The sequence below is a fragment of the Hipposideros armiger genome, unplaced genomic scaffold (genome assembly GCF_001890085.2).
Source record: "Hipposideros armiger isolate ML-2016 unplaced genomic scaffold, ASM189008v1 scaffold_3, whole genome shotgun sequence".
Lineage (NCBI taxonomy): Eukaryota > Metazoa > Chordata > Mammalia > Chiroptera > Hipposideridae > Hipposideros > Hipposideros armiger.
In genome coordinates this window covers 6722150-6739222 of record NW_017731353.1, presented here as the reverse complement: position 1 = coordinate 6739222, position 17073 = coordinate 6722150, and the positions used below count along the sequence as shown (strand labels likewise).

Genomic DNA, 17073 nt, shown 5'->3' with positions numbered 1-17073 from the left:
CACCACCACCACCACCACCATCACCACCATAATCAACACCACCACCACCACCATCAACACCACCACCACCACCACCATCACCACCATCACCACCACTGTCACCACTGTCACCACTATCACCACCACCTCACCACCACCATCACCACCATTATCACCACCACCACCACTCATCACTACCTCCACACATTAACTTTCTGGACCAGACCACTGAGAGAGACCTCACACCCCTGCAGCAGAATGTTTTTAGAATCAAGATGTCATTTGAGGCTTCAGAGGGTTTTAAAAAACGATCCTATGACCTTACCACCAACTTTTGCTTCTTCCTCCTCCTGTGGGTTCAGGGCCCCAGGACCCTGCAGATGGTTACACATGCTCTGATCCGTGCCCACCTCCTGCCTCTGGGACCCCTGAGGTCCTCACTTATTTACCGGGTGACTGAGTTTGGTGGATGTGCCTGGTGTGTCCGGGGTGCTGTTACACAACCAAACACCCTGGAAACTTGTAAAACCACCACAAGCTAATGTGATATGAAAAGGGCATCTGTGGGCACATCTGCTCAGGCCTGCCTGTGGTATTTACCCAGAAAGGTGCGCTCCAGGCTTGTTTTGATGACATGCGTGCCCAGAGCATCCCTGGGAGCGCCATGACCTCCCCTGCCCTGAGCACCCGCGTGGCCTTTGATGAAAGCTGAGGCGGGGCCAGCACCTCTTTGCACTCAGCCATCTCCCAGGAAAGCTGGCAGGGAGCTCAGTGGTGCACCAAGCATGGAATCAAGCCCCTACGTCCCCATTGTACGGAAACCTGAGCATATCCCCTCCCACCCAACGATACTCGAGTGGGTCAATGTAGGCCCTGGTGTGTGTGGTCCTGGTCCGAGCCCACTTCCTCTCTCCCTCACTCTTGGTACCCAGAACATCAAGAAAGTATAAACCACTCAGGCCCTTTGGGATGTGGGTGCCATCCATGGAGAAAGGGGTGTTTTGTTTTGTTTTGTTTTGTTTTATCATCTCATCCATTTTAAAGCACACGGTTCGGTAGTGTTAAGCACGTTCACATTGTTGTGAAACAGAGCTCCACAAATTTTTCATCCTGCAAAACGGAAACTCCGTATTCATCGAACAACTGCCATTCCTCTCTCCCCCAGCTCCTGGTCACCATCATTCGTTCTGCTTTCTGTTTCTATGAATTTATCTACTTTAGCTGCCTCATATAAGTGGACTCATATAGGATTTGTCTTTGTTATGACTGGCTTATTTCGTGCAGCATAATGTCCTCAAAGTTCATCCATGTTGTGGTAGGTGTCAGGATTTCCTTCCTTTTAATGGTTGAATAACATTCCATTGTGTGTATAGACCACAGTTTGTTTATCCATCATCTGTCGATGGACACCTGGGTTGCTTCCACCTCTTGACTGTTGTGAATGATGCTGCTTCCACCTCTTGACTGTTGTGAATATGGGTGTGCAAATATCAATTCGAGATCTTGTGTTCAGCTCTTTTGGATATATACCCAGAAGTAGAATTGCTGGACATATGGTAATTCTAGTTTTAATATTTCTAACAACTGCACCATTTTATAGTTCCACCAACTGTGCCCAAGTTTTCTGATTTCTCCACATCCTCACCAACACTGATATTTTCTGCTTTGTTTTGTTTTTTAATAGTAGCCATCCTAATAGGGGTGAGATCGTATCTCATCGTGGCTTAGAATTGCGTTTCTCTAACAACTGCTGATGTTGGTCATCTTTTCATATGCTTGCTGGCCATTTGCATATCATCTTTGAAGAATATCCAACTCCTTTACTCATTTCTTAATCAGGTTATTTTTGTTGTTGAATTGTAGAAGTTTTTTAATATATTTTTGATATTAAGCCTATATTGGATATATGACTTCTAGATATTTTCTCCCATTTCTCAGGTTGCCTTTTCACTATTGATTGTATTCTTGGATGCACAGAAGTTTTTACATTGATGTAGTCCCATTAGAATATTTTTGCTTTAGTTGCCTATGCCTTTGGTGTCATATCTAAGAAATCATCGCCAAGTCCAATGTCATAAAGCTTTCCCCCTATGTTTTCTAGGAGTTGTACAGTGTTACATTTAGTTCTTTAATCCATTAGTGTTTGCATGTGGTGTAATACAAGGGTCCAGTTTCATTCTCTTGTGGATATTCAATTTCCCAACACTAGTTGTTAAAGAGCCTGTCCTTTCTCCATTGTGTGGTCTGGGCACCCTTGTTGAAGGTCACTTGACCATATACACATGGGTTTATTTCTGGACTCCCTTTTCTGTTGCATTGGTTTATTATTTGTTTGTTTATTTATTTATTTATTTTAAGTTTTGTTTTGTTTTTAAAGGTTTTATTGGGGAATTGGGAGAGGGTAACAGACAAGTTGCTGTCCTTTTGTTCTTCAGTCTAGTTGTGGAGCCATTGGTTTATTTGTCTGACTTTATGCCGTTACCATACTGTTTTGATTGCTGTAATTTCGTAGTGAGTCTGAAATTGTGACGTGTGAGTTCTCCAACCTTGTTCTTCGTTCTCAAGATTCTTTTGGCTGCTTGAGATCCCTTGAGATTCTAGATGAAGTTTAGGATGGGTTTTTCTATTTATTCAAAAAGTGCCATTGGGATTTTGATAGGGATTCTATTAAATTTGTATATTGCTTTGAGTAGTATTGATATCTTAATAATAAGTCTTCCAGTCCATGAACATGGGATATCTTTTCATTTATTTGCATCTTTCATTTCTTTCACCAATGTTTTGTAGTCTTCAGTGTACAGGCCTTTCACCTCCATGGTTGGGTTTACTCCTAAGTATTTTATTCTTTTTGATGCTATTATAACTGGGATTGTTATTTTAATTTTCTGTTTGGATTGTTCATTGTTGGGGTATAGAAACACAACTGACTTTTTTGTCTAGATTTCGTATCCTGTATCCTTGCTGAATTCGGTTATTCGTTCTACCAGTCTCTGGGGGGGGGAGGGGGTCCTTAGGGAGAGAAAAGGGTTTAAACAAAACCTGGTGTAAGTCCTTCCTGAGGACCCTCCACGATTCTGTGGCTCCCGTAAGAATACACAGCTCTGTTTTGCAAGGAGCTTTGCTTGGGGCTTGCTTTTCCAGTCTATCCAAGCCAACATTTACTGGCAGATGGGTGTGTACAGGCATTCATGCTTCCCATGAAGTTAGTGCTCACAGCACTGGCCTCACCCCATTTATCAGATGGGGAGACCGAGGCCAGGAGAGGCCGACCTTTGTAGGTGGCTGGGAGGTTCCAGTGCTGCTGTTCCCACCCAAGTCTGGCTGACTCAGAGCCCATTTTCCAGATGTCCTCACGCTGGGCCTTTTCCCTTTGTTGTGTGTCCCTGCTCAGAAGGAGTGAGGACTTCCCCATCTCTACCGCTTCAGTGGAGAAATATGCAAGATATCCCAAGAACCAGTGATTCTGTGGACTTAGAAAGGCACCTGGAATTTCCTCTTTCCCTCACTTTCCTGGGAAGCAGAGGTCCACCTGCTCCTGTGTCCTCCTTCATCCAGGAAGCGAGTATCAGCCTCTCTGTGGGCGGGGCCTGCACACGGGGCTCCGGGGAGAGTCAGACGCAGCCGCTCCCACTGCGCTGGGCTTCTGGAGACTGGGGAAGGGGCTTCATCCCACCCATGGATTCAAATGGAGCCCGAGTGCCCGACCCTCTCACTCAGCTGGCGTGTGTGTGTCTGACTCGAATCCTCAATCCTGAGGCTAATACGGGTGAGCTTTAAAAAGGATTTTTCTGTTTTGAAATGAGATTGGCCTTGAGCTCCAAGCTCCTCGGTAGGCTGTCTAAAATTAGAACCCTGTTGACAAGGCAATCTTTGTCAGGGGCTTCTGGCTTGCACCAGGGGAGCAGGGAAATGTCAACAGTACATTTTCTGTGTCAATTTTGAGTTTTTTAAGAGGCCCAGGCAAATGGTAACTCAGAGCAAATTTGTGCTGTTTTAAAAGCTTTCCGAATCCAGCCCCTCGGTGGCAGTGCGATTAGTGTCAGATTTACAAGGAGCTGGTTCTCTGTTCGGGAGCGTGGCCTCCACTCTCCTGTGCAGACGTTATCCTGGCGGGAGCTGCGCCTGACAGACCTTTCCGCTCAGAGCAGTGATGGGATCAGCTCCCCGAGCTCTGAGCTCTGTGACTGGGCGTGCTCTGAATGTTTCTTCTGTGAGATGGATGGTCGCGGGGCCGAGCGCTCAGGCCTCACCCATGGGGACGCTGCGTGTTCAACGATTTGCCTGAGGCCTGGAAGCCGACACCAGTTGCTGGGTGTGTGAATGACATGCAATCAAACCAAATGTGTAGGAAAAGTCGCCCCACGCTGGCAGTGGACTCCATGCAGCTGTGCCCGGTACACAGGTGTAAGGGACACATAGGCCCAGGGACCAGCTGTCCTGTCAGAGCTGCGTGTGCTGGGCCAGACACAGCACCCCAGAGCCTCTGTGCCTGCATCATCCCTGGGTATTATTTAAGGTGCCCCCCTCACCACGGGGGGCCGAGAAGGGGTTCGATGACATACTGTACGTGAAGAGCTCCATGAACGGCGTTGCCGTTTCCGTGGAGTTTTGGGGACCACAGTCCCTTTCCGGGCCTCTGGGGCCCAGCTCTTACGCAAGTGGCTTTCCCAGTCAAATGTTCAAACCCGGATGGCAAGGCCCTCGCAGCTGCACCTGTCCCCACTGCATGCCTGCCTAGCTCTGTGCCTTTGCACCTGCCCTTCCAGGAAGGCCAGTCTGCAGTGACAAACTACCCAACCTTCCAACCAGACCCGCCCCTCCCAGGCAGAGTTCATCCTTCCTGACCCTCTGGCCACCCAGAGTGGGGTTGTCATAGAACTGGCTGGTGCCTCTGGCTGAGTCCTTCTGAGATGAGTCCAGGAGGGCAGAGGCTATGTATGTCTCCAGACCCCAGCACCTGTTCTAGGCAGAGCAGGCTGGGATGGTGGTGGGGGTTGTGGTCAGTGCCCAGCCGTGTCCTCTCTCAGTGCCCCTGAACCCACCAAGTGTAGCTATGGTGATTTACGAGCCATGCTGCTGACTTCCTATCAACTGCTTCATGGATGCATCTCAGAGCTTAAAGTGGATAGAGCCAGCGCTCCTGACCCTATTACAGACAAGGAAATGGAGGCTACATGGGGCTAAGAGGCTGGCCCAAGGTCACTACAGTGACCGATGGTGGCCCCCCGAAAAGAGACGTCCATGTTCTGCCCCTGGGTCCCTAAAATGGGAACTTATTTGGAAATAGGATCTTTGCAGATGTAATTAAGGTAAAGATCTTGAGATGAGCTCATCCAGGATTAGGGTGGGCACTGCATCCAGTGACAAGTGTCCTGATAAGAGACAAAAGAGAGGACAGAAACAGAGGGGAGGCCATGTGACGATGGAGACTGGGGTGACGCGGAGTGCTTGGGGCCCCCAGGAGCTGGGAGATGCTGGAAGGATTTCCCCCCAGAGCCTCCGGAGAGAGCAAGGCCGGCCGACACCTTGATTTTGGGCTTCGAGCCTCCAGACTGGAAGGGAGTCCATTCCTCTTTTAAGCCTCCCAGTTTGTGGTCCTTAGTTCTGGAGGCCCCAGGACGCTCACGGTCACTTAGAAGAAGGGCCGAGGCCTGGGAACTGCGTGTCCCCTTTCCCTGCTCACAACGTTGGTGCCCCTTCTCCCCTTAAAGATTCCAGAGTGCTCCTGGAAAAACTTTTTGGGGGACCCCACTTTTTAGTGAGGAGCTGGCTTGGGCCCCGGACCAGCTACTAATGTAATAATAATGATGACAGCAGGAACTGTCTTCCAGTAAGCGGCAGCTGGGCCTCGACCTCAGTTGTCTGACCCCAGCCTGTGTGTGAGCTGTGAGTGTCCCCCCAGGTCCGGGCCATGAGGCTGTCCTTCGTCGGGGAGCTGGGCTGGGAGCTGCACATCCCGAAGCTGTCCTGTGTGCCCGTGTACCAGGCCGTGATGACAGCAGGGGCCAAGCACGGCCTCGTCAACGCGGGTTACCGGGCCATCGACTCCCTGAGCATTGAGAAAGGTGAGTCCAGAGTCCGGATGGCCCTGGTGGCTGGAACCACGCTGGAGGCAGAGAAGGTGTTGCCTCCACATCTGCCACCCTTCCTACCCCACTACACTTTCCACTTCCCCCCACACTGTCCATTTCCCCAAGCCTCCCTTGAAGACCCATGAACTGGGTGTTCCACGCAGGCCCAGGGACGGTGCTGGGATGTCCGACACCTGCACTCAGTGGGGTGGGGTGATGGGCGCTTGCCCAGTGGTGTGGGGGCAGGGGCCAGAGTGGGGCTTGGGTTCAGCGCCTAGTGTCCCTGAGGGAGTCTGCCAGGGCCCTGTCACAAGTCCCCTGCCCAACACCTCCAGTCCATGGTGTGGAAACTGGAATGCTGGCGGGTGTCTGGTCCAGGGGCACTGAGCCTGGGTCCTCCTCCGCTGCCCAGGCTACCGGCACTGGCACGCAGACCTGCGGTCAGACGACAGCCCCCTGGAGGCAGGCCTGGCCTTCACTTGCAAGCTCAAGTCCACCACCCCCTTCCTGGGGCGCGAGGCCCTGGAGAAGCAGCGGGCCGCAGGCCTCCAACGGCGCCTGGTGTGCTTCACTGTGGACGAGTGAGTGTCCCGTGGGCCTAAGTCCATCTGGAAGGGCAGGGTCAGCAGGACCCATGGGGACATGGGGAGGACGTGCCCTCTTCCAATGCACACTTTAAAAGAGAAAGACCCTGCCAAGCCACTGCTCAGGTGAGGATCCAGGCCTTGGGTCTCGGGTCTCAGGAGGGTTAGCCCTGCCTGGAGCTAAGCTCCCAGTCACGGGTGCTGTGACCTCTCACTGTGTTCCTGTAAAATCCTCCCCATGTCAGGGATGGGGGACAGGTGGGGGGAAGGGCCAGGCTGGGGCCACCATCCCCACTTACAGTTGGAGACCTCGGGTACCAAGGGACGGGTGGCTCATGGCAGCCACACAGCAGAGGTGGAGGGAGAACCCCTGTGGGAAGGGGCCTGACCCACCACTCTCCCCCAAGCGATGGCTTTAGCTTGTTGCCCGTGCTGTCTCTGGATTCCACTTGGGCAGAGTCACTCTGAGATGACAGTACGTGCTGGACAAGAATCTGAGTAGCAGCAGTCTTAGGACGGTGGCAGCTCCAGCTTTGCTGATTGGGAGCTGAGAGCCAGCACTGCTCCCAGGTTTCTGGAACTATCAAAAGGAGTGTCAGGGGTGATGAGGGGAGGGAGGCGGAGGGTGGGCAGAGCTGTGGTTTCTCAACATCCCGCAGCTTCTCCCTGCTCCTGTCAGGCTACGTGTCAGGCTGCTCGCCCACCTCCCCGGGAGTAGCTCAGCTGTGGTTTGGGGACACAGACAGAAGGGTGTTTGGGGGTCTGCGGCTTGCTGTCCCGATCTTTAGGAGAGACGTGGACGGGATGCTGGCTGTGGAGGCGCAGAGAACTGCTACTGCTTTGCTCTGGGTCGTGGGTGAGGCGGGTGGTCTCCCTGAGCCTGTTTCCTCACACGGACATGGCACTGACGGAGGACTGGGGTGAGACCGAAGGAGACACGGACATGTTTACAAAACCTCTTTCCACCCCACCCTCACCCCCTGGACAGGTGGGGCCCAGACCATTTTGCTCCAAGACCAGGAGGCACGCAGACCCTGGCCAGCCTCTTCCACTCAGTGTAGGATTCACAGGACTCCAGCCACCACCTGCAGCGGGCATGGTCCACGTCCCTCTGTCGCCCGCCAGGCCAAAGCGCAGGTGTCTCCTGGGGTAGGGGGCTCTGGGGTCCCAGCTCTCTGTTGCTTCTTCCAGGAAAGTGCCCATGTTTGGGCTGGAGGCCATCTGGAGGAACGGCCAAGTGGTGGGCCACATCCGCAGGGCTGACTTTGGGTTCACCATCGACAAGACCCTCGCCTACGGCTACATCCGGGACCCCAGCGGCGGGCCGGTGAGTCCCGTTTCCCGGGGCTGCCGGGGGAGCCCCGGTTCTTCTCCAGGCTCCAAGCGTGCTGGGTACAGGGGGACGGGAGCACAGTGAGGTGACTGACTGATGGGGCCGTGTCTCCGGGCAGAGTCGGCATCTGTTCCTGTATTTTCTTTCTGAAAAGATCTGACTTTGTGAGCTCCAGGCTTCTCTTGGTCAGAAGGAGGCTCTGGGCGGGGCTGGCACCCTCTGCTCCACGGGCCAGAGACCCCACCCTCGAGCTGCCACCCACCCTATGCTCCCGGTGGACTCCAGGGCGGGCAGAGGCCTGGACTCAGATCAGAGGCCAAAACCCATGATCGTCCTTTCCCTCCTCATCCAGACACATCCCAGGAATTCCCCCTCCCCCAGCGGGCAGAGCTGGCGAGACCCAGCTGGCCCCCCAGGAGCGGGAGAGGGGCAGTGGACAGAGAAACGAACATCATGGCCAAGTGCAGAGGCCCCCCTGGATGGCCCGGGGAGGGAGGAGACGGAAGGCTCCCCAGAGGGGTGGCCCCTGCATCCTCTTCCGGGGCTCAGGCCGAGGGCGGAGCCGCCCGTTAGCAGGGCCACAGCTCTCCGTGCTGAGGCCTCCACAGGAGACTCTCCGCCATCTGCCCCAAGCCTGAGCGAGGCCCCTTCCCCTGCCCCAGGCCCCGACCCAGAGGCCCCTCTACCCAGTTCCCAGCTCTGGGCTTGGAGAGGCCGCTGCTGTCTTGGGCTTTCTGTCGCCCCCTGCTCTCTGCCTGGCACCTTGAGTATGTGATGTCATCTCCCATCTGTAGAAGCCGAGGGAATAGAGGACTGAATGGTTCAGGGGCAGCGCCTTTCCCTGGGCGCTTTTCACACACATCCCGTCCACCTGCAGCCCTGCGGCAGGCCCTGGTGCTATCTGTGCATCGCCTCTGGTCGGTGCTGAGTCTCTGCTGAAGGTCCCCCAGCTGTCGGCAGCCTGGCCCAGGAAGTGGGGCTCAGAGCCGAAGTGCTGACCTGCTGCAGTGGTGCCCTCCTGGCCCCCGAGCAGTGCCTGGCCTCGGCCCTCACTGCCCCGCCAGCCTTGCCATGGCACCATCACTTCCCGGCTCAGCGCCTCAGACTTCCTGGACAGGCAGTAATCTCCCGAATCTTAGCTGCTCCCAGATTGTCCCTACCATAGCCCCATGCAGAGTGGCCTCACACCCCACTGGTATCTGGCTCCCGCTCACTCTGCACCCCCCAGCTCAGGGCCTGAAGAAAGTCCCACTTGGGGAGGCACCCGCCTTCTAATTCAGTTTCCTCCTTTCAGCTGGGAGGCTGAGGACCAGCAGGACCGAGGCTGACTATGCTTGGAGGCTGCATGAGGGTCCCGCCTGCTTGGACCCAGGCAGGCGCCTCTCAGAGCACAGCGTGCAGCTTCACACACTCCTGGCTGGCAGGTCCCTTGCTCCCCACATGGTGCCATGCATGCACACGCACGCCCTCACAGTGCACATGGCACACACGTGTGCATACCTGTGCACACACAGTTGTGTACACACATCAGTGTATACACGTATGCCTGCACACAGGTGCACACAGCCTGTGCACACATTCTGGCATTATGCACGCACATAGACACATGTGTACACACAGGCACATTTTGGGAGCTTGGTAGTGAGAAGGGATGGCATGATCCAGGTGGAGAAAATCTAAACCTTTTGCCCAAACAACCATTTAGAAATCCAAATAGTCTCCGCCCCCCAGCACAGATGCCTCCCTGGGTACATGTGGGGGAGGGGCAGAGAAAGGGCCGTGAGGGCTTGCAGGGGCTTTAAGCCACAGGGGTCTTGATGTTCAAGCGGGACAGGCGGGTGCTGTGACATGAGGAGGAGAAGGGGCTCGTGGTCACTGCCAGCACCATCACGGCTTCACCCACTTGCCTCCTAAGAGTCCCACGCCAGCCCTATGACAGCTGATACACTGATGCCGTGAAGGCTCTGGCCGTGGGGGCTGGGAGGCCCACCCAGCTGGGCCTGGCCCCAGAGCTCTCTATCCTGAGCTCCTGACGGTCTTGGACAGCTCTAGGCTGCAGCTCCCACCCCACCCCAGACTCTGGAGGGAGGGACACCTGGGACAGGCAGCGAGGGCGAGGCAGGCGGAAGTGAGTCAGACCAGCCAGGCAGGGATGCAGGGGCATGCTGGGCCTGGCGCGTAGGCCCCAGGGGAAGGGGCCCAGCAGCGCCTGCTGGGGCCTCCAGCAAGGCCACACCTGCAGTGGGTCGGGAGACTGGGCGCCACTGGCCTTGGGGCTGTGCCTTTGACTGGCTCTGTGACCTTGGATAAGGACTTCTCTCTGGCCTCAGTTTTCTCAGCTGTAAAGTGAGGACTGACTCCCACCTGCCTCACAGATCACCACTCAGAGTGGGGACTTAAGAAGCAGCAATTGTGATGACGAGCTGCCGTGGCTGGTGGCAGCATCAGGCAGGGACAAAGGACCTTCTCTGACACCCCCAATACAGACTCCTGGGCCCCAGCCAAACTCTGCATCCACCCCTTGCTGGGGAGGGGGTGGGTGCAGGCCCAGTCACCTCTTTTACAGACCAGTACTTGGCCTTTCTATCTGACCGGGCATGGGTTTATCATTAATGTGACTGAGGAAGAAAGCTGACACGTTACCCAGACAAATAGCCCAGGATGACCAGTGGAGGCTGCCTTGTGAGGACCAGCTGTGTCCATATCTGCCCAACTCCACCATCAGGGACCCTGAGTATTTATACTACAGATAAGGGCAAATGCTACATCAGGACCCCCAGCCTCCCTGGAGAGCCTGTTGTTAAATATTTACCAACATGCAGTGGGGGAGCCAAGATTCCTTCATAAAAGTGGGAACCTGCCCATCGAAGGGAAAGCCTTTGGGTGTTGGAGCAGAATTTGGGGCATCCAGGCTGTTTATTAGTAGGGACCACTTGCCAGCTCTGGGTTACCCACTGCTTTAGGCACCAGTGGCCTGTACCCCTGGGGGCACATGGAGCTTTGAGATCTGCCCGTACACGTCATGGCTCAGAAGTCACATCACGGCTGAGAAGTCAGGTCTAGAAGCTTCCTCACTCCTAACATTGCAGTCACATCAAAAGCCTCGTTTGTTTTTCATGTTTTTCACCGGGTCCTGAGTTGCCAGGAAAGGGGGGTCCCCGTCCACTTCCCAGAGAAGAGGCCTCACACGCCCCTGTGGCCCGGCCCTGGGTGTGACTGCTGCCCAGACAGAGACTCTGCTGGCCCCAGCTGCTCAAATCCAACTCCAGGGCACAGGGACACAGGCTCTACGGTCAGGTAGCTCCTCGGTTCCGAGAAGGGAACTTTGGCTCAGTGATGGGTTTACCCACAGGAGAGGAAGCGACGCCGAGACGCCCCTCCTGAGAAGCGGGCAGGTGTGAGCCCAGCTCCTACCAGGAAGTAACAAGTGACCACGTCCCCCTCCTCTGCTCCTAGGTCTCCCTGGACTTCGTGAAGAGTGGGGACTACGCCCTGGAGAGGATGGGGGTGACCTACCCTGCTCGGGTTCATCTGAAATCTCCTTTTGACCCTGACAACAAGAGGGTGAAGGGAATCTATTGATGGGGCCCATGGGCAGGGCCTCAGCCGCACAGGAAGCCAGCAACCCGCCCCATCCCACACCATTGTCCCACGGGGCCCACACTGCCCTGGGCCCCAGGACCTGGTCCCCAGCCAGAACTTGGATCCGCCTGTCCTCAGTCCAGGCCTGCTAACCCCCGATACAGATATAGACAGAGAGCGTGGGAAGAGGACCCAGAGGGCCTGTCCTGTGGCCACTGACCAAAGGGTGGTCTCTAGTCCACGCCCCCTCCCCCCCCCAAAGACAGACCTGTAACATCTTGGGCTCAGGGACCACAACAAGCTTCTTACAAAGTGTCACGTAAACATCAATAGGCCCAACGTAAAAGCAGGGCGGGAAAGAGCCTTCACCCGCTGTTCTGAGCTGCGAGGTGCCTCCAGAACCAGGGGCAGAGCGGGACTGGCTAGCAATGCCTGCCTTGGGCACAGTGTTACAGGCATAGAACACATGTGCCGACTGGCACCATCCCTGTCAGCAAGGCCATCCGGCAGGATGGTCTCTTTCCCAGGAGGGGGGAAATCTAGAAAGAAAGCTCTCCCTGCCTTGACCTCTCAGATCTTCCCACGGGAAAGCCACCTGAGAGTCACCAGCCTGTGAAGCTGGTGAGCAGAAGCAAGGGGTGGGAGCGCCTCCCTCCCCCACGCAGAAAGGCCATCTCCTGCCTCAGCTTCCCCAGGAGCCCCTTCACGTCCAGGTCTGAGTGAGAACCGGACAGAGCCCTCCAGTCTGGGTGGGCTTCGTCCTCGCTGCGTGGTTAGGACATAGCCGCTGTCCTTGTCTTCCAGCTGCTGGGGGAAGGACCTTGCACAGGGCCTTAAAAGGGGGTGACTCCCCTGCTGCCCTTCGCTGGGCCTTCAGAGCTCTCATTTGTCATGTGACCCTGCTCCCTGCCTGGCCAACCCGCCCTTATGCCCAGGTCGCCCTCCCCCCTCGCCTCTGGCAGGATTTCGTCCCCAGGGGCCAAGCAGCCCAACAGAGCTGGGCCATTCGTGCAGCCCCGCTCCAGGCTGAGCTGCAACAGGTCAGGCAAATAAAGTCAGAGTCGCTGAAGGAGTTTGGGTTTCAGTTGGCCTTTTCCCCGCTGCCAGACCACGGGCTGGGGCCGGGAGTGGGGGCCTCTGGCTTTCCCAGGCCTCAGGCGAAGGAACACCACGGCCTCCCCTGCTCACCTCAGGCCTGGCTCCAGCACCTAGGGTGCGGGTGGCTGACTGGACCCCAAGGGGCCGAAGGAGGAGGGGGAGCTGCCTGCCTAGGTGGCCTGGCTTGCTCCTCTAGGCTCTGGTTTGGCCGCAGACCCCTGGATGGGCCTGTGCACGTGTTCATTCTACAGCCTGTCCGGGGGGAGGGGCTGAGGAGGAGGAGGTCGGACCCGGGTTCCAATCCTGCTCCTCAGAAACAGACCTGTGCAGGCTTTGCTCCTGTTGGTATTTGCCACTCCCTGGGGAGGAACAGCGCTGGACCCTCTGGAGTGCGCCAGGACCACATGGAAGAGGCCTTCACGAGCCGCCTCCGCACTCAGCTGCCTCCTCGCACTGCTGCAGGAAGGTCCAGGCCGTGCCCTGTCCCACTGCTGCGCCCTGCACCGCCCCGCGTCACCCTTCCTCTGGGCGCGTCCCACCAGCGACTCCAGGCCAGTCCTTCCTCACTCTGGATCTAGAGACACCTGTTGCCATATCTAGTTTTGCAGGTTTTTCTGGACAAAGTGAGCATCATGCCAGGAACTGGGCTGAGAATGGCTGGAAGTTGAGAGAGGAGAAAGGCGCCCCCCCGTGTCCTCAGCAGCGCCTGGAACTCAGAGGCTCCTGGCAGGGAGCTCGGGGCAAGGTGGTACCCTGCAGAGCCAGGCCCCCTCTTAACCCACTCTCCCGCTAGCTCCTGTCCATCAGACTGGACAGGCAGTGAAGGCTGTCTGCACTGGGCCGTGAGAGACACAGGCGTCTCAGATCCCTGTACCCAGCACTCTGTTCCCATCAGAGTGACACCAGCACGTGGCCTTTGGTCTCCAAGTGGCAAACAGAAGAAGCATGACTGGCAGGGACGAGGTGCCCATCTCCCCGTGAGGACCTGTGGCCCCTGGCATTAGGAAACACAAGTGACTCCCAGTTCCCCTACTTCTCTGAGGCCTTGCAGGCAAGAGCTGGCGTGAGGCACACCTCCCTCCAGTGCAGCTGATGAAAGTGGCAACGAAAGCAGAGGCACTAGGAGGCTTCAGTGATGTGGACAAGGAGCCTGTCATGTGCTAAGGTCCTGGGGTTGGCCTGCCAGGCCATGTGACCTGGGCGGTGTCTCCTGGGCTTCAACCACCTTATCTGCCAAGGGGGAGTGAGGGGTATAGCCCTTGTACGAGCTCTGCTTCATCTTGGGGACGCTCCCAGCGGGGCGTCTGCCGGCCGAGGACCCTCCCTGCCCCCACAGAAGCACCCTCCAGCCTGGGTGCTTCATCTGGGTGGGGCCTGAGTGCTCATCTCATCCTTACCCTAGGGGACAATGTACAAAGAGGCCAGAGGGCTTGCCCAAGGACAGCGAGCACTGTCCTACCCATGTCGCCGTTGGCGATGTGGGCAGCTGAGCCATCTGGCTCTCGGTCCCCGAGCAGTGAGCTTGAAGAGGACCCACCAGACAGGAGCCCTGGGACCCTGGCAGGGGCCTCGCTCCTCCACGCGAGGATCCCACCCAGGTGCGTGAGGGAGAGAATGGGCACCCTGTGGGCCACGGGGAGGAGGGCATAGCCGTGTGAGCTGGGTGCCGGGGCCTCGGCACACCCCGACGTGCAGCAGCCAGCGCACTGCCACCCCTGGGAAGGAGGGCTTGCCTGATTTCCTGCCTGCACCTAATGAAAGGTTCCCGGCAGGGAGGGGCTCATGGCAGTGCTGGAAAACCCCAGAACGTTCCAGCATGAGCCTTTCTGGTTCTGCCTTTGCTCCCCTCCTAGCTTTATTCTTCAGTCTCCCCCACATTAAAGGCTTAAAGCCCAAGGCTCCCCCTGCAAACGTGCTAACCCTGTAAATGCCGGCAGGCTCACGGAGCCCCTCCCGGCAGTAGGTCAGGAGGCAGCGCTTGATGGCCTGGGGGTGACTGCTCCCAGCAACTGCCACTATGGGACCCTAAGTCCCTGCCTCTTCCCCCCACCCTCAGAAGAGAGGGCACATCCCTTCTCAGATGAGGAAGAGGCAGCATCAAAGCCCAGGCAAAGCTTTGATTCCTGGCTGGGGAGGGAGCAGAGGGCGAAGGTCCCCGAGCAGCAGCTAATGTCTCCTGGTGCCGGACAAGGGGTGGGAGGGCACAGTGCGTCCACGCGCAGGCCGGAAGCTGGTGCCTCTGGGCGGCTGGCTGAGGTCTTTGGGGAGTCCTGGTGTGGAAGGCTGTGTGGGGATGTCCTTCGCCCTCTCTCACATTCTAGAATTTGCCAGCAAATCCCACTGGCTTGCCCTTCGACTGTATCTGGAGCCTGACGCCATCTCCGCACCCACTGCCACCTCCCTGGTCCACCTAGCCTCCCATTACTGCTCCTACTTGCCCTCCCGTCCCCCCATTCTGCTCAGCCATGCTGGCCTCACCCCCACCTCAGGGCCTTTGCACAGCTGTTCCTTCTGTCAGAAGGCCTTCCCCCAGGTTCCCAGGAACTCGCTTCCCCACCCCCTTCAGGATCTTAACTAATGTCACTTTCTCAGCAAGGCTCTCCCTGACGGCCACCCCACACCCACCTCCCTCTCCTGATCTACTTAGCCCTCACGGCCATCTACCAGCTGTGCTTTTCTTTCCTGGTTTTTTCTTTTTTAAGATTTTATTGGGGAATTGGGGGAGGGGAACAGCATTGGGGAATCGGGGGAAGGGGAACAGACAAGTTGCTGTCCTTTTGTTCTTCAGTCTAGTTGTGGAGGACGTTGCTTCACTGGCCCATGTTGGTATTATCATTGTGCTATTCCTGGGTAAGGCAGTCGCTCGCCAGCCACTGGACAGATGCTCACGGTGGCTCACGGCAGCTCACGAAAGCCAATCCCCGCTGCTGGCCAGCCCCACTGCAGCCTACACCGTTGCCAGCAACTCACGGCAGCCCAGCTCCAGGTGGAGCTGCTGTTCACCATCTTAGCTGTAGAGGGCAGTGTCACTGGCCCTCATGTGGGACCCAAACTGGGGCCCTACCGCTCACAGCTGGCGTCCCAAGCCAACTCCTAACCAACGCACCACTCGACTGGCCCCTTTTCTTTCCTGTTTAATGAGTATTTCAGACCAGATGAAGGAGAGGGGCCTGCGGGGAGTGAACCAGGACCAGAGGGACTAGGGGACGTGGAGCCAGCTTGGGGCAATTGTGATGGCCCCGGGTCCATCCTGGGTTCTGACCTCTGCTTATGAGCAAGTGTGCTGAAGGCAGCTTCTAGACCCACTTAAATCAGGTTCTCAAACAGCCAAGACCCAGCCAGCCCCTCTGAAGTTCAGAAGCTCGGAGTTCTAGTCTAGAATCTTCTAGTGAGGCTCCTCAAGTCCCTATTAGGACTTCTCCATGGAAACAGAAGTGCCTGGTTTGGGATTCACAGGACACAGTAGGCTGCCTTCCATCCAAGAACCTCCTGAAAATACAGAAAATGCGGGGTTTGTGGGTGATGGGGGTGGGGTACGCGGAGAGGACACGAGAGACGGAAAAACAGGACCGTGTGTGTCCCAGGGTCACTGTCACAGTTTCAGGGCATGTCAGAAGGGCCACAGCCCCGCCAGCCTCAGGGTGCTTAGGAAGGGGATTAAGGCGGGGGGGGGGGGGCGCTGCTGTAACGAGAAGCTTTTCTTCTGGCTGCAATAGAGCAGGAGGAAGGCAAGAGCACCCAGGAACCTCTGGACTCAGTTTCTCCATCAGGAGGGCGAGTGGGCGCCAGGGACTGAGCCATCCTTTGGCAGCTGGGGGAGCTGAAGGGTGCCTGTCCCCATGGGGCCATTTGGAGTCCCATGGAGGTATTTCTGGTGGTCACAATAGGGCACTCCTGACACTGCGCGGGAGTGGGGGTGGGGCAAGGACGCCCAACTTTCCACAGCAGGAGGGACTATCCTTAGCCAGGAAGACTGGTCCTGCCCAAAATGGCCCTGTAGAGAACCCGCACCCCTGGGGTGGTCCAGCTGCCCGCCAGGGTCGGGCCTGCTGCAGCCTGCTAGGGGGAGGCTCAGCGCCAAGGATCCACGTGCCCCCCGCTCCTGCCCACGGAGCTCGGCTAAGCTGACATTGTCTGGACCCACAGCCCTGGGCCAGCGCTGCCCAGTGTGGAAATGCTGTACGTCTGCAGTGTCCAGTGCAGTGGCCATGGACCGACCCCATGTAGCTACAGAGAGTTTTAAAAGGGGCAGGTGTGGTCAAGGACCCGAATGTTTCATTTTATGTCATTTTAATTCGTTTAAAACTAAGCTTAGGTCCGGGCGAGTGGCACGTTGGTTAAGAACTGGCTTGGGACGCCAGAGGGCCCTGGTTCGGATCCCACATATGAGGGCCAGTGACACTGCCCTCCACAGCTAAGATGCTGA

The 17073-nt window shown here is 56.6% G+C and overlaps 1 protein-coding gene across 5 annotated transcripts in view; it reads left to right on the top strand.

Moving 5' to 3' along the window:
* The window catches only part of SARDH (sarcosine dehydrogenase), a 61474-nt gene extending 48853 nt beyond the window's left edge, over positions 1 to 12621 (top strand). For all 5 annotated transcript variants that reach the window (XM_019639531.1, XM_019639551.1, XM_019639540.1 and 2 more), the window contains 4 exons: positions 5882 to 6044; positions 6463 to 6631; positions 7826 to 7961; positions 11424 to 12621. In XM_019639531.1, the coding sequence (XP_019495076.1) occupies positions 5882 to 6044; positions 6463 to 6631; positions 7826 to 7961; positions 11424 to 11549 (594 nt within the window). In that variant the 3' untranslated portion in view covers positions 11550 to 12621. The remainder of the gene's footprint in view (positions 1 to 5881; positions 6045 to 6462; positions 6632 to 7825; positions 7962 to 11423) is intronic.
* The last annotated feature ends 4452 nt before the right edge of the window (positions 12622 to 17073 follow it).